At 50.1% G+C, this 25,153-nt stretch overlaps 1 protein-coding gene across 1 annotated transcript; it reads left to right on the top strand.

The window, feature by feature from the left end:
- Positions 1-203: 203 nt before the first annotated feature.
- On the top strand, positions 204-24,189 carry LOC128144141 (tyrosine-protein phosphatase non-receptor type 11-like). Its single transcript, XM_052792553.1, has 16 exons — positions 204-1,042; positions 1,140-1,262; positions 11,098-11,292; positions 14,255-14,447; positions 14,558-14,677; positions 14,983-15,096; positions 15,529-15,625; positions 16,197-16,276; positions 16,996-17,151; positions 18,147-18,278; positions 18,517-18,671; positions 19,064-19,131; positions 20,040-20,191; positions 20,410-20,510; positions 22,193-22,312; positions 22,747-24,189. Exons 1-15 carry the CDS (start codon positions 957-959, stop codon positions 22,275-22,277), a joined length of 1,857 nt encoding a protein of 618 aa, XP_052648513.1. The 5' UTR covers positions 204-956; the 3' UTR covers positions 22,278-22,312; positions 22,747-24,189.
- Positions 24,190-25,153: the final 964 nt, after the last annotated feature.

The following is a 25,153-nucleotide window of genomic DNA, read 5'->3' as shown; positions in this document are numbered from 1 at the left end:
GAGCTGTCTCTCTTTCCCTTTTCCACTATGTCCTGTTACACATGTGCACCAACTGCACTGTTTGTTCCTTGCCAGCAGCGTGCAAAGCAGCCTTTTCCTTCGCTGCTGCTTCCCTGGCTATGCACTGGTCCCCATGCGGAGAATTTTGCTTTTGACACAGCAGTTGTGCGGTTGGGGACATTTGCTTTTGTGCTCTTGGGAAAGGTGGCTGTGGCACCACAGTTTGAGCTATGACTAATTAGAGTTAAAAAGCAGCTGCTTCGTGTTAAGTTGAAGAGTCCAAGCTGGCCTTAGCTGAGGCCGGAGCAGACTTGTTATGTTCCGTGGACTGGGCAAAGAGGGAGATCCTGGAACACGCACTTGCCGTTGTGTTTGCACCAGCGCTTAAGAAATCCTCTCACAGCGTAAGGGCTCATCGCTGCCGCAGTGTATTGCAGACCAGAGCGTGCCTTTCCTTCCCAGACAGAGTCTCAAAGGAAAGCTTTTCCTCTTTCCAGCTCTGAGCATCCCCTCTTCGTAACAAACTTGAAATGGGAGAGACCGACGGCCTGAGGCTTGTGTTCTTGCTGGGGAGAACAAGAGGTTTAGTGCCCTTGATATTGGAGGTTTTTCTGGGTTTTGTGTTGTGAGGCGTGCTGGGAAACCCTTAAAGAAATGCCTTAAGTGCCCTTAGGGATGCAGGTCTTTTCTTGGTCCCAGTTCATTTGCCAGCAACACGACAACTGGTAGGTGCTGGGTGGGAAGCAGCCGGCCAGGATCAGACCTGGAGCCAGAAAAGTCAAAACTATTTTCTCAGGCAGTGGTTTCCTCCAGAGAGGGAATCTCCTGTCTGTGCTGCAGAAAGCATGTAGGGCTCTTGCTTTTGCCTGATCCGAGGAAGAGGGGGACAAAGTCCTTTGGGAAAGAGACCTCTCTTGATGGATGTCCGAGAAGACTTTTTCCACGGTAACATCTGAATGGAAGGGGTTTCTGTTTCTGCGATGTGGTGGGGAGGAGGGCGGGTGAGCTGCTGCACAGGATCGGGGCTCTGCCTGCCTCGCAGGTAGGAAGATAGTGTCTGCCCCTTGGGCAGCAGGGAAGGCAGTCAGGGCAGGCTCAGGTTAATTATCGTTTCACGTGTCACATTTTGCACTTTGCAGGTGGTTTCATCCCAACATCAGCGGCATTGAGGCAGAGAAGCTGCTCCTGACCAGGGGTGTCCATGGCAGCTTTCTGGCTCGACCCAGTAAGAGCAACCCAGGAGATTTCACTCTCTCCGTCAGGTAAGCAGACGGCAGCAGAGGACGAGGAGACGAAGGGGCTGTCTTGAGCTCCTCCAGCACAGCCTGCTCCGATTAATGGATGTGCAAGGGGAGAGGTGCTCTGTGGTACCTCTCTGGGGTACCACTTGAAGCAAAAGGGTGGCTGAACTCTCCCCATGGCTGCAGAGGCTGTGCTAAAAGCCACACGCTACTTCGCCCTCGGTTTGTTCATGCCCGTGGGTTGCACGTGCCCCTGTCCTGCCAGGGTTGCCTCTGTGCTTGTGGCGTGTGCTTCCAGAGCCGTTGTTGCCAGAGGAGGGAAGATAACAAGCCCACTTATTTTCTGCAGAAAGTATGTTCGCTCCCCGCAGGAATGGATTATCTCACTCCAATTTCAAAGGAACTTAATGTAGCTGCCTTTGAGAGAGACTTGTTTTCTGTGTCTGTAAGGGATCCCAGGAGCACCTCCATAAGAGACTAAGCTTGCTGACCAGCCTCACAGTGGCTGTGTTCCCAGACAGTATCATGCGCATCACCTTTAAAGTCCTCTTGCGTTCTTCGGGACCAAGGCAATTGCAGAAAGGAAAGCTGCAGTTTTGCCGATGGTCTTTGTGAATGTAGCCCCTTACGATGCGGTGGAGCAGATGCACTGGGTAGAACTCTCTGAAGGTGAATTAAAGGGAAGAGGCAAAAAGTAACATTAACCCAACGAGTCCCTGAGATAAAAGGAGCGGGTTGTGGGTTCAAGGCATGAACCTTCCGTGAGCACTATCCAGCTGATGCCTCGCAGGGAAATAGCTCAGCAAAGGTTTCTCCAGGCACTTGCAACACAGACCTCTTTTTTGTGGCGGCTTCTGTTTAATTTAAAACCCCTCATTTTGTTTAGGAAACTCCAGAGAGTTTCTAAATCCTTTGACCAACGCCGTGTTTAGAGAAACTTTGTGCAAAGGACAGAATGGACAGAGCATTTCCACCTGGCAGGGCAATGATATCTAAGAGAATGTGAGCAACAGCAGCACAGTTTGAGCCTCGGTCCCTCTCCGTGCACCTCTCCCCCCACAGCCAGGGTCTGCGGGGGCTGCTGGCAGCTCAGAGCAGCATGGCAATGCCAAATCACTCTGGTGAGACTTCATCCTCTCCTTGTTGCCTTAACGGCTCAGATGAAACTTTTCTCAGCCTTATTTCTTCCCTCCTTGCAATTGTCACCAGACTCGAACCTGCACTCCTCTCTGCCAAGCGCAGTCGTTCCTCAGCTTGGCAAAAGGGAGAGTTTGCAGCTGCCTTATTTTTTTTGAATGCTTCCTTTTGTGCTGGGGAATACATCCCAGCGGTCCGACCCTTTGCCTCTCAGATGGCTCCGACCGACCGCAGCTTCTCACGCTATGGAGCAACACAGCGGAAGGGAAAAAGTCCGGCTTTTCCCATGCATTGGCTGGGTGGGGAGTGTTTGGATCTGACTTCACTAGCTCCCCAGTAATCTTGCAATCAGAAGTGGCTGTGAGTTAATGAGAGAGGCAGGAAGTGCTTCTAATTAGAATGGAAAATAAACTCAGTCACAGAGAGCTGCCTTGAGCAAGCTATGACGGCAAGGGAATACGTGTAAAACGGGGGGGGTTATCTTCATGTGAGCTTAGTGTCTCTTTTCATGTAATTTTGTGAGTCAGGGTGTTGTCTGATTGTAAAGTGAAGCACTGACAGCACCTGCTTAGCCAGGCAGCGTGCAAGCAGATGCAGGTTATGGCTGTGCAACAGAGTCCTGATGCGGAAAGATACCCAGCTAGCAGTATAATTACCCTGAAATACCAGGGTAAATTGCTTTGCCGGGAGAGCCAGTTCCCACACCTGCATTACTGCACTCATGCCTCGTGCTGTGGAGTCAGTCCACAAGTTTGCATGGTTTTCTTCCCTCAGCTCTGTCCCTGTGCCTCAGCCAAAGGCCACGTGTGTTTCTGCTGTTGTGGTTTGTTGCCTTCCACCTGTGCTGGTCCGCTGCCTCCCCTCTTCCAGCTGTGGCACGTGTTGAAAGCGAGTGGATAAAAACTTGGCCTCCCATGGAACAGCTACGGCTGCCTGTGGAGTCCCAGAGCAGTTTTATTGTTGCTGTTATTTCTTTACCCCTTTCTGCTTTCTCTGTGGCAGAAAGCAGAGAGGGGGGAGGATGGGAGTGTCGGATTATCCAAGGGGGTTTGGACTGCTTTCTACTGCAGGGAGACCTTTGTGTTGCAGTAAATGTTTAATAAGAGTATCGTTTTGGCCATAAGATCAAGCCAATTAATGCCCTTAATGCATGAACGGTGCCCTGCAGTAACAAGATGCAAGTTAAGAGCAGAGCAATACAGCGTGCCTTAATATCATAGTATTGAACAATACCACCACAACCCACTGACAGACTATAACTCAGTGGAAAGTCTGACCAACTCTCACAGTTCTGAGTAAACCAAAGCTGTGACACATACCATGTTTCCAGGAAAGCACATTAAACATGACACACAAGCTTAGAGGCAACGTGTTGAGCTCTGAGGCATCACGAACTGAAGACAAGGAAAGAATTCTTTTATTGACTACTTTTACCTGCAAGTCCTTGCTCCTTCCTGGCTCGTCCCATCTCTGTTCCATGACTTGAGGCAAGGGTTGTCGTGTAGTCTCAGATGTGGAAAATTTGCTTGGACACGGTCACTGGTTAGATAGACTAGATTTGCTTATACTTCATCTAAGTGATATGCTCTTTTCCCACTCATGATGGCCCCAAAACATGTGCATAAATGCTCTTGGGAATTAGAGCTGCAACACCTAATAGAGTACAGAATGAGTAGCTTTGTGTGCTGTGAAAGCTGAAAACTTGGGTGGCTGTCTTCCCCCTGTGTTCTTCCCCTTTCCCTGTTACATTACACACACACAGATGGAGCAATGTGTTATTATTCTCACCTAGAATTGTATCCTGACAGAGCTTTTTTCTTTTTCTTTTTTTTTTTAAATCTCTGAACTGGACAGGTCTTTATATTTTTTTTCCTTTCTGAGAAATAGAAGGTTTTCAAAGGAAACAATACAGATATCTTTGAAGGAGTACCTAGGATAGAGGTGTCAGTAGGAGAAAGTACCTTTAGGAAAACAATCAAAACCTCTTCCTCCTTCTTTCAACCCCCTTTCAGCTTCTTCAAGGGTTTTTGAAAGCCAGTGAGGGGAAATGCAGCTCCTTTTAATTCCAGAGAGGATGTGGGCTGAAAAGCAAGCAGGCAATGGAGTTTTGGCTGACCAGACCACACACCAAGTGACCGTGTGCTGGTGTGTATCCAGATATGTGTCCCTGAAGAGACGCTAGGAAATAATATTGCAGAAGTTATGAGAAGGTTTCCATGAAACTCTGTGGCTGCTTTCACTTTCTTTCTTTCTTTACCTTTGTGCACTCTTTCAGCCTTTACCATTACAGCAAGAAGTCTTTGCAGGGCTTTGTTTTTTCAGCTCTTAAGAGAAAAAGGCAAGCCACATGGAGAGGCCATGATACAGTTAACGAACAGATGATGTTTGTCCTGGTCTTAATAGAAAAATCTCTTCAAAAAATCCTCAGCTCTGAGTCCAAACTTCTGGCAGTTTGTAATCAGCCAAACCTGGCTCCTTTCATCAGCCCTTCTTTTTCTGAGACACGCTCCTTCTTGGGACATCTCTGCAGATAAGTTCAAGAGCTTGTTCCACGCAGAGGATCAGACACACCTGCTATAGTCCAGTGCCGAGAGGGCTGTGTTTCTGAGAAGTCTTTATTTGGTGTGCCGGTGGTACGTCAGTACTAGATACTGAATTTGGATTTATTGGCTTATCTTATTCTTTGGGCACTCCAGCAAATATGTGGAGCGCATCAACAGGGAGGGAGGTGGTCTGGCAACTTCAGCTGAAGTGTAATGGTGACAAAGATTCTGAATTCATTCTGAATAAGGCTGTAGTAATATCTGCTGCGTCTCTATGTGAGCTGTCTTGTTTTGCCCCATGCAGTTGCTGCAACGCTGCTCTCTGCAGGTGTTTCAGTGTTGCCTCAACCCAGGCAATCAGACAGCTCTGTATCGGTAGGTCACTTAACGTGGGCGATATTTCTCATTGCAGCGTTTGGCTCCTGCGGGTGTTTGCCAAAGGTAATGACAGCACTCCAACGCTTTATGCTTTCTTTAGAGTGGCTCACAAAACCTGCACTGAATGGGACTGGAATAGCTCAGCTTCTGAGCCTGGAAGGGGCTCTGAACTGGAGCTGGCCTTGCAGGAGAGCTGTGGAAGCTGCTCTGGATGGTGGGAGCAGAGCCTGCTAGTTAGGGGATTTTTGGAGGATGCAAGTAGAGTTCATTTGCATGTTGCAGTTCTGATGAGTGGCTCTTAAAAAAGATTCCTTGCCTTTCTTGTATGCTGTGTCACCTCTCATTTCCTAGAAGGACCTGGTACTGGGTTTGCTTTTGATATTGAGTCTTCCAACTTTTAATCGTGATTCTTAACAAAATAGACCTCCTTTTGAAAGTGAGGGCTCTTGGGGGAGAACTACGGGAGGCCACAGAGGAAATGCCCCATGTTTCCAGCCTTCAGTGCTTGCCTGGATCTGCCAGAGCGTGTTTTCAGAAGACCAAGTATTTAGAATCGCTTCTGAAGAAAGCGAACAGCTTCTTAAAGATTTGGCCGGGTCTGGGTAAATAGCTTGAACAAAAGGAAAATGCATGTTGAAAGTGCCTAAGTGGTGCTTGGCCTGTGGCCACAACAGTAATGGAAATGCCAAGACGGTTAAGAACCGTCCGTCAGAGACCTTGTTAGTTTGGTAACTGGGTCACGTTTTATGGGAATGGATCTTACCCTCGTTCATGGGATACAGTACAAAGTGCTTCTGGGTAACAAACTCTTGTTAGGGCTACGGTCTCCCATAGTGGTTTCCTGATTAACACTTACATTGAGCATTATTCCTGTATGTAACTGGACTTTTTTTTTTTGTACACAAAACATGTACAAATACAGTCTGGCTGTTTGACATGCAATCAAGAAGGATTTTATGTCCTATAGAATAGGTACTCTGCGAAAAGGAGTAAATCAATACTGCAGGTGTGTTAAATTGGTTGAGTTGCTGCCTGCAGACAATACAGTTGCAGCACAGGAAGAAAGTTGGATCTGGAGAAGAACGGAAAGAGGCTTGCAAGAGGTGCTTTTCTAAAACAGTTGTCCTTGTGTCTCATCTTAATAGCACCTACCAGCCCTATTAAGGCCCTGTAATCCAGGGCTACCTCTCACAAATATTCAGTGAGAGGTAGGCCTGATTCTGCTTCTTCCAATGTAGGGCAGCCAACTAAGGGAAGCACTGTCTTCATGTTACAGCTGGGAAACAAATGACGGGCCCAGAGTCACCTTGAGAGCCTCTGAGAAGGTCCTGAACATCAGATCATCAAATCTTGGCTAAGTGCTTTTATCACAAGACCCTTCTTCCCTTAAGAAAGTATGTTCTCCTCTGATGACAACGTCTTTCTTTTGTCCTGGAGTGGCTTGAATTCGTTTGGAAGCAGATCGTTCAGTTAGAGATGGAATATTAACGGATGGCTTATTTGTGCTCGTTTGCTGCTATTTACAAGTTTGGCAAGGCAGAGGAGTGTGTTGAAAGCCTCCTTTTGATGGCAGATGGTTGGCAAATGGTCTGTGCTTCGCATCTCTTCCCAGGGCAAAAGGCTGGATCTCTCTGGAGTGGGAAGCACCTTCAGGAATGCAAAAAACATAAATGTCCTATAGGTAAACGGTGCCGATGTGCAAGTTCGCTGAGTAGTTGTACGTCCTTGGTCCCTGTGCGCTTTCTGGAGCTCCTAACACCTTAAGTGAGCAGTAGGGCTCAGGCAGCAGCTGAATTGCTTCTTCCTAGGAATTGGGCATGAAGAATTTGAAACCCACACCTAATCTCTAGAATGCACTTGGCTGTGTCTCTGAAATGGCATGCAAATGTCAGTTGGTTCTGTTGTGCTGTATTGGTGGATAGTGAGTTTTCTCTGACAGCCCAAGCTCTCATTTAGTTGAAAGCAAACATTCAGTGAAGTTTCTAAACCCTGTGGGAGTATCTTCTTGTTGTTTTCCATAGAGAGTCTTTAGGGGGGGTTTGGATTGCTTTTTGCAGCTTGTCAGAGAGGTCATATAAGCATGCTGTGAAGTTCTAGGCTTTCTCTGTCTGACACAGGCAGGAAAACCACATGACCAAAAAAGACTTTTGGGGATGCAACACTCAAAGGTATTTCTGACATTTAAAGTGGTTCTTTTGCCTTCAGTGACAACAAAGGGTCTGTTTGGGTTTTTTGCGAGTCCTCTTCTTATTGACCGTGCTCTGTTGCGAAGAAGAGCAGACTGCATCTGCGCTGGTGGTCACTGCAGTATGGGCGCAGATTCACAAGCTGGAATATTTTGGCTCAAGAAACCCTGCTGGATATCTAGCTAAGGAGTTGTGCTGATGATAGTGTAAAGAAGCTTAGCTCGGAAAGGAGGCAACTCTCGCTTATCCGAGTGCTGGCTCTGAAGCTGCCAAAAAAGCTGGCATCTGCTATTAAACAGTGCTGCATCCCTGTATGAGAGTTGTGTGTCTGTTGGTCAGAAGTAGCCGTGCCCTCCAGCACAGGGCAGCTGAGTATTCTGGGCATCTCCTTTGTGCTTTATTTCACCAGCCAGCATGTCGAGGGCCCAGTCTAATGGATGCTGCTACTGTGCAGTCCGGTTCTGCTGCCCAGTTTGGAGCTGCAAGAGGTGACGCAAGCTTTAAGAGAAGAAAATGGGAAGGAAATGGGAATCGATCAATGCCCTTTGTGTTTAGCATGACCTTGAGGGCTCATGGGATAAATGACGTTGATTATCTCGCTGCTTTTCATCCCTGAAGTGCTCAAAGGCCTTGGGGGTGGGGAGTGGGTCTGTGAACTGAGCCTTTGTAGGTCACTGGGGTTGGGATGTGGGGACGGAGCTGTGGAAAGAAGGGAGCTTTTGAGCCTCAGGCCAAGTGGCAGAAACACAGTTTCGTCTGCTGCCTTCTGTGCTGCACAAAGGCTCTTCACGTCCAGCTGCTGGCATGAATGGCAGAAGCGTTTTATGTGCCAGCTCCTCTCGGAGAAGAGGCATTGTCATCGGAGCGCTGGCTGGGATCTGAATTTCACAGCCAGTTTTCATTTCCACCGAGCCAGTTCTGCTCATACCCTAGATGCAAATATTGCCAAACTTTGAAGTCTCTGCCCATAGGACAGCTGGAGTTGGTGTGGCAGGCCAGGTCAGAACTAGACTTCCCAGATGTACCAGGAAGAGTTAACTGGGTCTCTCTAAATACTCAGGACTGCCACTCACCACTTTCCTATATTACAGACAGTCGGGTTCTCTCTCCAAGACCTTGTTGTGAAGGTGTAGCGTGACTGTGCAGGATCCAGATGCAGATTTTTCTCACCTCAGGCCTGTTTGTCAGTCTTCTGCTGGTTTTGTTTTGCTGTTAATGTGGGATGATGGTAATACTGTGGATGCTGTCTCTGTCCACACTCAGTTGGTTGTTGCCACTGAATTGGCACTAACTGGAAATCACCTCAGTGCCAGACAAAGCATCCAAGAAGGGCTGTGTGAGCACAAACTGGAACTGCTGATTCTACATTGACAAAGTCCTCTTTAGCAACTGGGATGGAGTAAATGGCAATATGGCCATCTGTCGGGGCAGTGTTTTAAGGAGAACCACATGGCGTGGTGACTGTGGCTTGAATGTGGCTAAGAGTGTTGCCGTCTAATCATAAGTCATGCTTCTAATAAGGGCAGGTCTGGAGGAGGGGCACACAGTGGCTGTGCTAGCACACTGCTGTTAATGTTTCTGTGGGCTCTTCAAGGCTTAGCACACAGAGATCTCATTGCCAAGTGCCAGCTTGGCATCGTCTTGATGCCGAGCTGCTGCTGTGTACTCTAGCACAGCATATTGGACAGTCAGCATTTAATCTGCTTGTGCACATGACGAGCCCCTCGCATGCCAAAAGTCGTGGCTGTTAAAATCCCCAAGATATGTGGAAATTGGAAAATCCATGGCAGTAGTTACGTAAAGGCAGCCGTGCCCCTGGGCAACGTGAGTGCATCCCGGGGTGGTAGTGACCATCCCATCACTGGGAGAGGCCGCTGTACTTCTCACGGTGTTCCATATGCCCTTCACCAGTCATCCCACAGTCCTGCAGATACACAGCACCGCGCTCGTGGAATTCGATGTCCTCTGCTGTCAGGCCTTTGGGGAGAGTGAGTTATTGCAAAGTCAGCAGAGTCCTCCCCGGTGGACTTTCATTAGACCTTGCAGTGTATAGTTCAGTGTGGTATTCAAGAGGAGATACGAGGGAAGAGGTTGTTTCTTACCTTCCCTGAGAAGCCAGGCATCCGTCTTGCATGTGCAAAGCAGGATGGAAAAGCAGCTGGATCCCCTCTGCCGGAGGAGAACTCGGCCACCTTGGTGCTGCTCCAAGCGCTTGTCTAGACTAGAGGGATTTGCACAAAGGTATCCAAATAAAATGACACCACCGCAAGCCCCGTGCGGACTTAACGTGATACCGGGACCCTTAGCGAGTGACAAGCGCGGTGAAATGAGGCTAGCACACACCCTGGTGCGCACATCCAGCTGACACAGCCGGGCTGTGTTCTGCCCCCCTGCCAGAATCCCCTAAGGCAGACGGAGCCTTTTGCCACCGCTTGCATTCGAGGGCCAGATCTTAACCTCTCTCTGAAATAAAGAGTCCAGACTCTGAGGTAGACAGTACCTGCAGCCCAGGAAAACTAAACAGGAGATGATTTTGTGGAGCTGGGGCGAGATATCCGATACCATCCAGGTATCTGGTCTTTCACTGCATTGCTACGGGGGCTGTACCCTGCTGCAGAAAGATAGCAGAAAGGGGGGCAATACCACTACTGGGAGCCCCACAGCCCCTGCCGTGGTCCAGTTCTTCCTTCCATTTAACCTCGTGCACAGACCACTGTAGCTTTTCTAATTCCCCACTCCGGGAAGTGGCTTTTCTGTCTGACCTGGTATGCTGCTTATACCACCTTGAGTCTCCCGCATCTCACTGTCATGGTTGCTTTGGCAACAAATTGAGAGAGGCTGGGAGCAGCTCAGCACGGTAAAGAAGGAGAAATTTGCCAGATTTACGAATCTCTCTCTGACCCAGCTCGTCCATCAAGCAATGGGCTTCCAGCCATGTCTCCCCGGCTCAGGAGGGCTGCTGCTAAGTGCATTTAAAATGCAATTAACCTACCTCTCAGAGGTTAGTGTGGCCTTCTGAGGAAGGAGACTGGGCTTTGCTGGGTTAAGGGGGCTCTTAGAACAGGCTGATAAAGGCACCCAGCCATATTCCCTTGAGCCTGGAGGGCACCACTGGAGAGGGGAAAGCATTAACCCTTGCGCTACGGTTTATAGGGTTTGCAAATATTGAGCAATGTATTGGTTTGGGTGATATTTTTTTTCCCCTGTTTTTTTAAACGAATTAGATGATAGCGAATACCCCCGTGCATAGAAAACTGTTCGCTGTAAATCAGAGTGAGGTGAGAGTCTCATCCAGCCGAGAGGGCAAGTAGTGTAGGAAGTGGAAGCGATGGCAGAGGAGGAATTATTCACCTCCTCTGTGTGAGGTGGGTCTGGGAAGCAAAGCGGGCAGGGAGCGTGCGAGGTACAGTCGGTTCTTGGCCGGGTAACCTTGGCCAAGGAGCATCCATCCCTTCCCCTACTGTAGGAGCGTGGCCAGCGTGAGCGGCACCTGAGCGAACGGAGAGCGCATGGTGCAGCTTACAGGGGCGGGTGGTGGTCAGGAGGCATCTGGACTCTGAAAGCCGGTGCTGGGTTTCCATTCTCTCATGCTCGTTTGCCTTCCTTCCTCAGAAGAAACGATGAGGTGACGCACATTAAGATCCAGAACACGGGGGATTACTATGACCTGTACGGCGGCGAGAAGTTCGCCACGCTGGCAGAGCTGGTGCAGTACTACACCGAGCAGCAAGGGCTGCTGCGGGAGAAGAACAGCAATGTCATCGAGCTGAAGTACCCTCTCAACTGCCAGGACCCCACCTCGGAGAGGTAAGCCACGCTCTCTAAAAGCCTTTCCTGGTGATGGTGATGCTATCTTCCCAGATGGCTCAGGCCGGACTGTTGCACCCGGCCTGGGTTTGGAAAGGAGCCCAAAATAGAGTATGTTTGGGTGCGACTTAGCTTTCGTGACCCAAAAGCTGCACATCTCTGGGATATGGTTCCCTAGCTGCTCTGCGTGCCGACGTGACCAGAAGCTGGCTAGGTAACATTAGCAAGGCCCAGAAGCTGGTACTTGCTCAGTGTCAGTGTGTGCTAATAAGCTTTCTCCAGCTTTTAGGCAACTGGGAACATAGAATCGTAGAATCATAGAATAGTTTGGGTTGGAAGGGACCTTTAAAGGTCATCTAGTCCACCCCCCTCCTCCCCGTGCGATGAGCGGGGACATCTTCAGCTAGATCGGGTTGCTCAGAGCCCTGTCCAACATGAGCAGTATGAGTCCATCCGCAAGGGCTCCTGCAGGTGTATCCTAGGAGGCACTCAGCTTTGGTTTTAAAAGAAACCAAACACCTGCAAGTGACTTGCCTGCCTGCAGAACACTGGGTAGAAATGCCCAGTAAAAAGTCTTCCCCATCCCATCTCCGTCTGTAACCACTATTCATCCTAGTAGCAACCCACTGTTGCCTTTGCAGGGATGGGGATGGCTGACTTGCTGCGAGAAGTGGCTTGCCTCGGGCTACTTCAGGATGTTTCTGCCAGCCGATTAGTGACCTTCTTTCCTTCCCTTGGTCCGTGACGCTCCAGTGACCCCTTTTTTCCCTTTTCCTCCCCCTCAGTTTCCCCAGTGCCATATGCAGCAGCTGACACGGTGGGTTGGAAAGGGGAACACCTAGTCAGGCGGCTGGCGATGCCGAAGCAAGCCCCTAACTACTCTAACTTTAGCAGCCGGGGTAAGGCGAAGCTGTGACCAGTCTCAGTTCCTGAAATGGAGCAGAAGCACTCCCCTCCACGCCGTCATGTGAGCCGAATGGGCCCGGGCGCTGGGAAGTCCCTCCAGCTCATGTGCTCCCTTGTTGCCAGGGTGGTTTCTTTGCTCGTTCCAGATCGCAGTGTGAAAAGCAGCCGGGCAGCTGCTCGCATTAGCAGAAGCTCTGGAAAAGTGGAAACCCCCTTCAGCTGGGTTTCCCCCTCTTCTCCTGCCAAGGAAAGTCTGGCTTGGCAAGGAAGCTCCAGAAAGGTTTCTGCTCCAGACCACACATCTGGTGGCATCAGGGAGAAGGGAGGGAAAAGGGTCCCAGTCCTCTAAATATACGAAATGACGATGGTGTCAGAATATAGCGGGATGCGTCAGGGTAGCAGTGTTTCCAAGACCTGGGCTTGAATAGCAGCAGTGTTGTAAGCAGGCACCGAGGTACTTCACCAGAGGTTGGTCATTCTGCCCTCTGCAGCAGTACGACTCGTGCAGCCCTACGATCCTAATGCCTTCCCAAGCCTCTGGGAAGGACTTTTGCTCTTTAGAGGTCTTCCGAGTCAGGCTTGAAAAGGCTGCCTTTGCAGCGTGCTGAGTCGGGACTTGAAAGGCCCAGCATCACTGACTGCTCTTCTATAAACTTCGTCCTCCGGGACAAAGTTGCTGAGATGTGACGTGATGCCATTGCATCGCCCCTGGAAGGTTATTTTGAGCCTCTCTGAATTCCTGGCAGCTTGGCTGGCAGGCCAGGAGCCAGCGTCTTCAAAGTGGGACCTGTGGCATCTGCCCAGAGCCACTGCTGAGTATTGATGGAGTGTGGGGCTTGAAGGCTCCGAGGCAAAAAGAAACTCTGCTTCGCTCCAAGCTGTTATTTGTCTTTATGGAAGGCTGTGGCAGAGTGCTAACCCGTGAGGCGTGCCTGCCCTGAATAGCTGCTGTGTGGGTAGGTGAGACATGCTGCCTTGCTGAGCTGTTGTGCAGCAAAGACCAGGTGAGCTGCCTAGCCGGAGCACGGAGCTAGGGCAGGAGTGCTGCCGTTTTTGCTGCAGAGACCGTGCCCAGGAACGGGCAGATTATTTTGTTCTTAACCCCAAGGCCTTGTGGCAAGGCTGCTAACAGGCTTCTGACTGGGCCGGTTCAAAGACAGCCTGCGTTTCGCTGGGACTGCAAGTGTAAGTATGTCAGCAGACCAAGAGAAAGGCTTACGAGAGATTAGATGGAGAAACAGGGGCATGTGCGTGCAAGGTGTACACAGGCGGAGAGGTGGAGCAACTCATGCCCACGCAGCGAGGCTCGGGAAAGGCTGAGCACAAACCTTTGCACGTTGTAATCACCGCTGGTCAGAGACGCGGCCGCGGGCAGGGCTGGAGGGGGAGAAGCGTCCTGGGCACAGTGGGGAACCCGGTTTTGCCACTCCAGGCGAGCGTGTAGGGTGCTTCTGTTCTCCCTCGGCCAGACCTGAGCTGAGGTTAGTGACCTGGGAGGGGAGCAGCAGTAATTACAGCTAGGAGGACCCTTTTGAAAATCTTTCCCAAACTGTGTCAAAGCATCTTGTTCCTGGTCGGTGTTGTCCATGCTTGGGTCTGATACCGTCCGACTACAGCCTGCTGACTCCAAGCGTTCGTTTTCTTCCATATTAAAGGAAAACGTAGCCACCTTCAAGTAAGAACTGCCAGAATCGTGTTTCTTATAGCTTCGTCAGAGCCCTATCCCTAGATGACAGTGCTTGTCGTGCATCACGTGGCAGTTTAATACACTGATGCCATTTCACGTTTGGCGGGAGGATTGAGCAAAGTCCTGATGCTTCCAGCCTCAGGCTAAGGTATTGATGTGACATTGCAAAGCGTCGGAGGAAAGTCACTGGGGACTGTTTCTAAAAATAACTCAGGCCGGTGTCATGCCAGCAGGGAGAGCAGTCAGACTGGGAGCCTAGAAATGGGTTTCCCGTGAACACCATCCCCAGCAGTGAGCGTAGCTCTTGTCTAAAGGCAATGCTCTGTACGTTTCTGAGCTGACCTTGCTCTCTCCGTTCCCACTCCTTAGGTGGTACCATGGGCACCTCACCGGCAAGGAGGCAGAGAAGCTTCTGACAGAGAAAGGGAAACCAGGTAGCTTTCTGGTGCGAGAGAGCCAGAGCAAACCAGGAGACTTTGTATTGTCGGTGCTGACGAACGAGGATAAGATGGAGACCGGGGACAGAAAACCGCACGTGACCCACGTGATGATCCACTACCAGGTGGGAAACACGGAGAAACGTACCGTCCCCGCTCAACCCGCTGGGTGGGTGACCCAGCTGGGAGCTGCGCCTGCGAGTCTCACCGTGGTTTTGTCATTTTTCCCCTGCAGCCAGATGGGAAGTATGACGTGGGGGGAGGAGAGAGGTTCGACACGCTCACAGACCTGGTGGAGCACTATAAGAAGAACCCCATGGTGGAGAAATCCGGAGCTGTGGTTCATCTGAAGCAGGTAATAGCTGCTCTAGCACATACTTGTCGGTTCTGGGCTTGCCCAAACTCCCGGGGGAGTGCACGGATCTGCCCCTGCTCTTTGGGAACTCCCTGCCCCCAGAGCATCCCTGCTGGCTACTTGTCGTGCTTGTCCAGGCTCACACTTGCCAGAGAGGTCCCTGGCCCTGCGCTCAAGGCCTTGGGAATGGACCCAACTCCTGCCAATACTCCCAGGGATTCGGGAACTGGTTTTTTTCAAGGGGAAAGTTACCTGTCTTTCTGTTACTGAAAGTGATTTCTAGTCTGTCTTCATCTGTCTTTCAGCCATTCAACGCCACACGCATCAATGCAGCTAACATTGAAAACAGAGTGAAGGAGCTGAACAAAATGGCAGATCACAGCGAGAAGGCCAAGCAAGGGTTCTGGGAAGAGTTTGAGGTACAGGATGCTCCTGTCTGTGCTCGGTCCCATTTGTGCCTGTGGGTGAAGAATGTCATTCTTGCATGGGAGTGTCATGGTTTTCCAGCACTGAGGACCTCTTCTCCACACCATTTCTCCTTTTCCTGTTTTCCGTGTTCCATGAGTTACTTTCTGGTCCTTTCTTTCATTGCTTTTTCTCATGTCCGAGGCAGTTTCTCCTTCCTCATCCTAGAACTGCGTGCCTTTCGTTCCCTGCAGGGATTTGTGCCTTCTCCCCCCCATTAACTCTCTCATCAAACGGCTTCTTGGCTCCCTTTCCTTTCCTGCCAGCACTCCCTCTACTCTTCTCAGCATCAGGAAGCCAAGCAGCTAGTTGAAAGAGCCCTTCCTTTGCCTCTGCCTCCCCTTGTCTGCCCAGAACAGTTTGTTCTTTTGTACTCTGCTCCACAGATGCTGCAGCAGCAAGAGTGTAAGCTCCTCTACCCCAGGAAAGAGGGACAGCGACCAGAGAACAAGGCTAAGAATCGCTACAAGAACATCCTTCCCTGTAAGAAGACCCTGAATACTGGTTTGGGTTTTTTCACCACAATTGCTGCAGCCTTCTCTGGGGCTAGCTAACCCTGCAGAGCTTTTTTGATCATAGCTGGAAAGAGGCGTACACCGTCCTAGTGGAGTGGTCCAATTAGCTCGTGGTGTTCTCCATCCCCTTTCTAACCTGGTCCTTCCCTTGTGCATGGGAAGCTGGGAAATTGCTCTCCTCTGTGCTGGGAGCCCAAATACGCTTCAGAGCTCAATTGTAGTTCAGAAATCATATGGAGCCAGAGCTAGAGCCTCCAAAGGAAATACTGGAAAACCTGAGCTCAGGTTAGTCTGTAGCAACACTGTGTTTCGCTAATGTCCATCCAAGTTACTAGACTGGCAACACAACTGTGACCCGGGTACTGTGGAGTACTGCTAAGTGTCATTAGGAGAGCGTTTTACACCTTTTTTTGCAGTAGTTACCCATGTGACTTCATAGTAAGAGCCTTGTGGGAGCCCTTGCTGGGAGCCACTGTGACTGCCCTGCAGCAAAGCCTATCCGTGCTCCCGTGTTCATTCTGGACTCTCTTCTCCTTCAGTTGATACCACGCGGGTGGCACTCCGAGACGTCGATGAGAGCGTGCCCGGGTCGGACTACATCAATGCCAACTATATCAAGGTACTTGGGAAAGGGAAGACACCGTGTGGAGGCTGTCCTCAGCCCAGTGCTATGTTTCTGGTGGGTAAGGGCAGTAATGGTGTAAGTCTTGAGGGCATGGCCTGGCAGGACCAGTATCTTTCACTGGGTCCAGGCCAAACACTGGATTTTTCTACTGTATCCCAAGAGACCTCATCATTCCACCATGTCCTATTTTCCCCTACCTAACAGTTTATCTCGATCCCCTCCTTTCCTTACCTGTTCAGGAAGTCTAAGGGGACTGACCCAGACTCTCTGTCATTGAACATTATCTCTGAGGTCAAATTATAATTGTCATCTGTAAGCTAAGAGCTGCTCGAAGCTGTATTTCCAGCAATGCTGCTCTGGCACTTAAGCACCAGCCTTTGGGAAACCTTCAAGGTGGCTTCGTTCCAGCCACGTCCACCTGCAACTTCTGCAGCTGCCTGCTGGCAAGAGCCTGTTGCGCAGTAATGTGCGTTACAGCAGCATAAAGGTCCCTGGAGGCAGGCAGACCATTTTGCTGGCGACTGTTGAAGCTGGTGATGAGAGCGGTTCATGTCTGCAGGTCTGAAGAAGAGAGCAAAATCAGCTAGCTCAGAAATCCGGCATGGCAGGGTGTGCTGACTTTGCTGCTAAAGGTGCACTAAAGCAATTCTCAATTCCTCACTCCAGCATCGTTGGCTTTTTTTTTTTTTTCCCCCCTCTCCTTTGCTCCTCAGAGCATCCCTGAAGATGGAAGGAGCTCTGAGCACTGCAAGATCTACATAGCCACCCAGGGCTGCCTGCAGACAACAGTGAATGACTTCTGGGCCATGGTCTACCAAGAGAACAGTCACGTCATTGTCATGACCACCAAGGAGGTGGAGCGAGGCAGGGTGAGCACTAGTAGGGTGCTTTCCCCAAGCCTGAAAGTTACCGGCTGCTAGTACTAATAGTGTTTAGTTAAGTTGTCTCTGGCTAGCTTTCATTTCATTTCTCCTCCGTCTTGTAATGTTGCTTTAGCTCTTCTTCGTGACAGAAACATACCACTTTGCTCTGCACAGCCTGTCTCCCTAGCGCCATAAATATTAATGGGGTGTCCCTCATATGCTTCAAGGCTCTGGGGAGCTGCAGGTGGCAGAGAGAGAGAGAGGAGGCATCGTGCTTGTTACAGCAAGCTGGAAAGCTGGGGGGGGCAGCGCATTGCAAGCTGTGTGAGGGGCAAAAGTAATTGTACAACCTCTCTGCGTACCACCTGTACGCATTTCACTAAGAGTGGGTTGGTAAGGGCCAAGGAATACGGTGAAATTCCATGATTCCATGCAGAGCTATTTAGCAGAACACCCTTCCCTAGTAAAGAGAGGAGCTAATGATCATTGGCACTAGCAGTTTTGCTTGGGAATGAGAGGGAGGCTGTGCTTGCAGCAGCCTAGTGTGGAGATGAGATAAAAATAGCTCTACTCACAAGCCGCCTTTTGTGTTGGCAAAGTCGCTATAGCAAAGAGGGGATAGGCTGGAGGACAGAACAGGTACAGGTAGACCGTGTAGCCCCTTGGGATGGAGATTTGGCTCAGGAGTTAGGCAATGACGAGACCAAGGGGTCAGGTGCTGTGTGTCAGGACTATCCCTTTGGCAAAGCAATGCCTACCTGAGGCTGGGGCTAGCTGAGGAGGGAGATTCCCCTAGGGATCACGTCCTTTGTATGGGAATGGCCCTTCCCGGTACTTCCCCAGTTCAAAGGAAATTCTCTGTGTGTATGGCTCTCCTTTAAACCTCTACGCTGGGGCTACGCACCCTTTGAAGGCAGCAGCATCCCTGAGCGAGGTGTTCAGGGGTTCACCCTCCAGCTCCCCAGTCTCAACTAATGAGCAGCTATCTGCTGTCGCTGCAGAACAAATGCTTCCGTTACTGGCCAGACAAGAGTTGCACCAAGGAATATGGGTGCATCTGTGTGCGGAACGTGAGCGAGCGTGAGGCCCAGGGCTACTACCTTCGGGAGCTGGAGATCTTGCGGACTGACAGGGTGAGTCCTCTGCTGCTGTCTGCCCACTGTACTGGGAACAGGCTGGTGCTGGCACCACCAGGGAGGGAGATGTCACTTTTCTGTAATTTTTTTTTTATTATTTTTTTTTTTTACTTAACGGTCCCACTGCTTAAGTTCTGGGCCACTTTGCCCCAGGTTTGATAAAAAGAACGGAAGGATAGAAGCCTCCTACTAGGAAGAGTTTTCTGACTAGGTGGTGGGTCTCTGCTCCCTGCAGGACGAGCGCCCGCGACTGGTGAAGCACTATCAGTATTTTAGCTGGCCGGACCACGGGGTGCCCAATGAACCAGGAGGGGTTCTGAGCTTTCTGGACCAAGTGAATCGGGCACAGCGAAGCATTCCAGACACGGGGCCGATCATAGTGCACTGCAGGTACGAACCAGTGGGCCGTCAGCGGGGCACTGCAGCGGCGGTGGGTAATAAAAATGCGTCCCTTCTTTTTCGTTACGCCTGCAGCTGGGTCATCATGTGAGCTGATGGTGGGCAATTGGGATATAAGTATAGACATGGGAAAATAAAGCCCTCCTCCAGAGCCTCGCTGGTGATAGCGCAGGGAAGAGCAGACCTGATCTGGAGTTGGTAGCTCTGATGCAGCCTGCTAGACCCCGAGCTCCTAAGGGTCAGCATTTGGCTGAGCTTATCTTATAGCAGCCGTGCCAAATCTGCCCAGGATGGACCAGGCATGCAGATGAGTGTGGGAGCTGAGCTGACTTAACTCTGGGGAATGTTTCTTCCTGCAATCATTATTTCTTTTCTCTTTCCAGTGCTGGAATAGGACGTACAGGCACCATCATAGTGATAGATATTCTGGTGGATATTATTCATAGGCAAGGTATGTCTCCCTGTCTATCTCACGGTTTTCACCGTTTGCCTTGCTCTGACCAGTTATGGGATAACCCTGCTCTTGTGCAAGCAGTGGGTACGTGATCTCCAAGCAGTGGGTTTGACTCGTCCGGGAAACAGTGGGCATAGGCTTAGCCTGAATGCAGGGTGAGAAGGGCTTTTGTACTGTGCCCAGTTCCCCATTTCTCTGTGGGCCAAAAAGCGGAGCTCTAACGTAATGAAATGTGAACCTTCTCCGAATGGGTGTGCACATAGGCAGCCCTCTAGTAAGGGAGATGTTTTCAGCAGCACAGCACCTGACATTCTTCTCGCTGGCATCAGTGGGGCCAGGATTTCAAGGTCTCCTGGACAACCCTCTTTTATTGAGGCTGGGGTGAAACAGGTTCAGTAAGGGTATAACTCCAGTAGTCCTTTTAGAAATTAATCCCCCAGACTCTTCTGTGTAGAAGGACTGTCACCCTTACCTGAAATTCTAGAGCTGTTGTGGAATTCTCCGTGGTATCTCTGAGTCTGGTCCGGGAGCCTTGAGGCAGGTGGACCCTCTTCAGCAACGGTTGCATCTATTTCATAAACCATGCAAGGGTGGTAAGTCTGGATCTATAGGAAGTTGCCGCAGAGCAGACCTAATTCCCCTCCCGTCCCCTGGCTCCAGGCAAGTCAGCCCTGCCTCAGCCATTCTCAGTCCAAGGTGCTCTTGCAGGAATAAAAAAGAAAAAAGAAAAAAAAAAAAAAAAAGATCTCCTAGGCACAGAGATGCACCAAATCCTTTCACAATATTCTGGGGCTTTGCTGAGACTGTGCGCAGCGAGATACTGAAAGCTTTCAAAGCTGTCTTACGAAAATAATTTTTCAACCTAATTCCCGCTCCCTAAACCTCACCTTCTCGCTCTTGAGCAGGTTTGGACTGCGATATTGACATCCCCAAAACTATCCAGATGGTACGCAGGCAACGTTCAGGCATGGTGCAGACAGAGGCGCAGTACAAGTTTGTTTACATGGCTGTTCAGCAGTACATTGAGGCGGAGCAGAAGAGGTTGGAAGAAGAACAGGTGAGTCCCGTTCGGCTTGGTTGGAAAAGGAAGGGCAGAACTTGGCCCACACCAAACACCACTTCCACTCCTCCCTTCTCCCTGGAACTCAAATACTGCCCTGAACGCGTGGAAATAAACCCACGCCCAGTGCTCCCCTGCTGGCATACAGGATCTTGTAAGGCTTGCTTCTGTATCTGCATTGAGTGGGATTTTATTGCCTTTGCTTTCTCTTTCAGAGGAATAAAAGGAAAGAGCGAGACTACTTGAATATCGGCTACGCTCCTATGGAAAAAGGCAGAGCCAAAGGGCAGCCCCCTTCGCCACGGACCCAGTCTGCGTAAGCTGAACATCTCTCTGCCAGGGCTAAGAACTTCTGCAGCAGTAGAGGGAACAGCTTGAGCAAAGGCCCCAGTATTTATCCTTTGCCAGCCTGCCTCTCCCATACCTGAAACCTGACCGGTTGCTGGCTATCGTATGGGAATGGCTAAAAAGAAATAGGTGATGCCACCACACTGTCAGCAGTGGTGGTAGCAGCCCACTTTGCTTGTGTGCTACGCTTTTGGAAAGGAGAGGAAGAAATAAATCCTAGCCTTTAGCGAGTAGAGCCCCATATCCTTGGCTATGGAGAATGGCTCTGGAGAATCAGCTAGAGACTGGAACTGTGCCACTGCCACTGAGGGACTTTTACAGCAAAATCTGAAGGAAGACGGGAAGAGAGCAGAGGGAGGTGGATTCACACCCATGCGGAGAGGGAGCATGTGCTAAGTAGCATGAGTTCCTTACATAAGCAGAGAGAAAATACCCCCAAATTATGTTTTTCCCTCTCGGCCCAAGTAATGGGATACCAGCGAGTGATGGAAAGGGGGTTGTAAGCTGAAGGTGAGTGGGGTAGGGACACACGTCATTTATATAGTATCAGAGTTTTTGGGTACCTTGAATTGCAGGATCGGTTTTGAAAGAAGAGGTGACTAGGCAGGAGCAGAGGAGTGGATGTTAAAGCGAAGGCAGAAATGCTGTTGCTGGGCTCACGCAGAATGAAAAATCCAACTGAAGAGGGCAAAAAGAGATGTCACACATCCTTCTCTGGCCGTTTGGCCACTGCTGGAGTGCTGGTGGCTCCTGCCTGCTGTGCCTGGCAGCGTGCCGTGCCCGGAGCTGGCTCTGCGGGAAGAGCCAGAGCCGGGGTCGGCAGCTGGGGTGCTCCGGGATGGGGCTCGGGCAACTGCTGCCCTGGTAGCCAGGAAAGAGGAGCAGGAGGCAGGGAAAAGCCCTGCTTGGCTCCCATGGCACCCCACAGGCGGGTGCAGGCAGAGCTGCTCCGGTCCTGCAACGCATTAGTAACTGCAAAGACCTTGCTTTCAGGCAGTGCCAAAGGGAAATCTGGATCCTTCGCTGGCATTACGAACCTTCCAGCTCCTGCTGGATCTGGCCGGTTGGGATCTTCCCCACTGGACTCTAGAAACATTTGTGTCCTGTTTGAAATTGCAGCTCTGAATAAATGGGGGGGGGGAGGACCGTGTGGGACTGAGCCGAGCAAGGTGAGCTCTGCGTGGCTGGTAGAGAGACTACGTAGCTCCAGAGAGCTCCCATGAGTTCAGCTTTGGGTGTCAGACCTGCTTTAGAGGTACTTGGATCTGGTCTTTGGAGCAGCCCTCTCCTTCCATTAGATTTTGGAAAATCCAGAGACATTGGGTATGTAGAGAAAGTAAGAGTAGGAAATACCAGGAACTCTATCCACTGATCCTGCAGAAACTTTGCATCCATGAAAGGCTGACGTGTGGGGAAAGGTTCAAGGCTCCATCCCCAAACTGTATTTGACCGTAGGAAGGGTGGCCCAGCCAGAGGGAGAGAAAACAGGGAGAGAGAACAGGGGGTAACCCGATGTCATCCTACCTACAAGGCTGGGGAGGGAAAAAGGGAGCTCGGCTGGGCTATTACCCAGTTCCCACTGGCCACCTTCCTCTGGGAAAAGATCCAGAGCAGTGAGGCTGTTAATAACAAGGCTTTGTTTCTCGATAGGGTTGATGACGAGTCAGCTTCCGTCTACGAGAACCTTAACATCAAAAGCCCAAAGGTTTCAGGGATGAGTAATACAGGGCGATAAAAGAGCCGGAGGTGAGCTGTACGGAGGCTGCACAGGTAGGAATGCTTCCCTTGATTAACTGAGAGTGTCACCACAGGCTGTTGACATTGCATTTCACCCAGCTCCTCTTCAGCTCAGCTTATGCAGATCTCTGTGGCCCTGCCTGCATCAGGGAAGGCAGCTATGCTCTGACGAAATTGGACGGAGCCTAAAGATGTGGCTGTGGCCAGCTGCTGAGGGGGGAAACGGGGTAATGAGATCTCAAGAGGGAAACGTATTTACGACGCTACCAGTGAGGGGGGGAGATCTGCTTTTTGGCCCGTTAACGTCAGGAAGCTGTCAGACTCCGAGAACAAGACTGTGCTATGTATGCAAACAAGTAGGAGAGACTTCCCACGCTGGGAGTGTCTCAGCTCTGTAACCTTATCGATGCACTTTTCTCCCAGTTATAAACCAAGCCACCCTTCTTCCTTCTTGTTTTGGAATGCAGGATTTACAGTGTTTACGTCCATCCTTTCCAAGTTCTGCGATTGCGGACAACTTTTTTTGCCCACCTTGCCTTCCCTAAGCACCTTGGATTCAGCGAGGAAGTAAGAAGCTGACTGTAAGAAGCAAGCAGAGTCTGCGCCTAAGAACATGCCTTGACCTAACTTATTCACGAGAAGGATCTTCTTCCATTCTCCCTTGTTATCAGTAGGTTGATATTTATGTGGAAGTGCCTCTGGACATTCATTAGGGCATCAAGGCTCAGTTTTTGGTTTTGTTTTTGGTTTTTTTTTTAATTTAAGATTCTTATTTTTTACACACAAATTGTTAAAAGGAACAGAAATGACTGTTTGCTTAGGAGCTTTCCCAGGGTTGCCCACTTAGGGCGTTAGTAGAAAGTTAGTACAGTTTAATGTTTTCATTAGGTCAATCATTTCTAAGCTAGAAGCGTTTTTAGACTAAATCCTGGAGTAACTTTGCTGCCTGCGAGGGTGAGAAATAGAGCGCGCTGCCTGGACCCAGGTATTTGCAGCTCTGTTGATTCTTCTTCTCATGCTCCCTTTTGGCTGTACCGGTTCTAGATTTCTACGCAACCCTGCCAAAGCACACCGAGCAATCCCTGCTGCTGTAGTACAGCAGATGCGCGTGTGTGTGTGTGTCCGAGAGCCTGCTAGCTGCTCTGCACGTGGTTTCATAGCAGAATTGAGAGACAGAGGTGAGCATCTCCATCCTTGACTGTGTGGGTCTGAATGTTGAGCTAAGTGAAATCCTACGTAGCTGATGGGTGCTGAAGCCTAGGAAAGCGGCTTTCACTGTGCGCTGTGCTTTTAGCCACCCCTAGTGAGTAACAGCCTAGGATACTAATCTGAGCTGAACTTTTTGAGCTGGGCCCCTCCGAGCTTGATGCAGCTCTGCCATTACCTTGCAGCATGACCTCTTTATTTCCCCCCCCCCCCCGCAACTATATGACAAGGCAAGTGTTGTGTCTGCTGAGTTAGGGGTGTTGTAGGAGCGTTTGTGACTTGACCAGTGCCATGAAGATGAGCGTGTCACCGAGTGGAGTATTCCAGCTCTGTTGATTTAAGTCTCGACTTGTGACTGCCAGTGCTCCCTGCTCTTCCAGCCCTAAGGCCTGCCAAAGAACCCCTTCCTGCAGGATTCATCAGTGCCTGAAGGTGTGCTCTGTGCCAGTGCCTGAACCTCCAGAGCCCGCGTGGGGCTGGTCTTGAAGTCCTCCTAGGTCTCTGGAACTGGATGGACTTGCTGCGTGGTTGGGGTATTAGTGCCTGGAGTTGCCGGCTCCAAGCGTTGAGCAGAAGGGGTTGAACAAAAGCACAATGACATACCTTGGCTGTATTTCCTGGCTGGTCTTTCTGGTCCCTTGTCACAGGGACAGGAGAACTGTTTATTTTTATTGCACTTTTAATAAATGTTGAATATTCTCAAAGCTTTTTTTTTTTTTTTTTTTTTCCTTTCTTTCTAAGTAGTTTGCTTTTTGGGAAAGTGACTGACAGTTGGTGTGGACAACGGGGCATTCTGAATGTCTCCCATTGCCAAATGCTGCTGTTCGGGGCCCTGTTTTCACTTGCTTTGAATCTTCCTTTTGACTATGCATGAGTGAGAGGTTCAGCTGCGTGCTAGCTAAACCTTCAACCTTTGTTTCCAAGTGCATGGTGAGAAGGGGAAGTGCAAAGGGACAGCCCCCACAAGGATGCTGTGACAGACTACTAGGAACGGTTGCAACTGTGAGAACATCTCTGTGGCCCCTTTGCCACCGTAACAATAGATGTTATGAGGCTGAAGATGTTATTTCCCTCTCCCCTGCCCTTAGGTCTCATCAGTGGGAGTTGCATGGTAACAAAGATGTAACAACAAAGCACTTCATCTCTACTAGTGTCTATTTGCTGGGCTTAGTCCCAAATGCACCTTGGGTAAAATGGAAGTGCCTTCTCTGCCTTAAGTCTTGGTGAGTCACTTTTTCCAAGAACACACTTAAACTGGTGCTGTGAAGATACCCTCGCAGTGACAAGCACGGGGGAATGGACAGGATGATACGAGTGAGGATCCCTGTCAAGCCCAATGACTTTGCAGAAGTTGTTACAGTGCCTGGAGTAGTTTCTGGAGACATGTGGCTGGCACAGATAATACCAGCCTGCAGCCGAACAACAAAGGTGTTGCAGATACAGCACACACAGCAGCTTTCCACAGAAGTTTTGCATAGCAACAGACTTGAGTTACTTCTGCCGTTGCTTCAGTCTTTTTTTTATTTCAAATTAGATTTTCTGGAAAGGGAGACTGGAAGCATCCTTTGCAGCTTCTCATTTTTCAGGTCACATCAGGTAAACGCAGAGGGAAGTGGCACCTGGGACAACACTGCCTAGATGGTAGTAAGTATGAATTTACCAGATAAA

This window comes from Harpia harpyja, chromosome 7 (assembly GCF_026419915.1).
Source record: "Harpia harpyja isolate bHarHar1 chromosome 7, bHarHar1 primary haplotype, whole genome shotgun sequence".
NCBI lineage: Eukaryota > Metazoa > Chordata > Aves > Accipitriformes > Accipitridae > Harpia > Harpia harpyja.
This window is presented reverse-complemented; position numbering and strand designations above follow the sequence as displayed.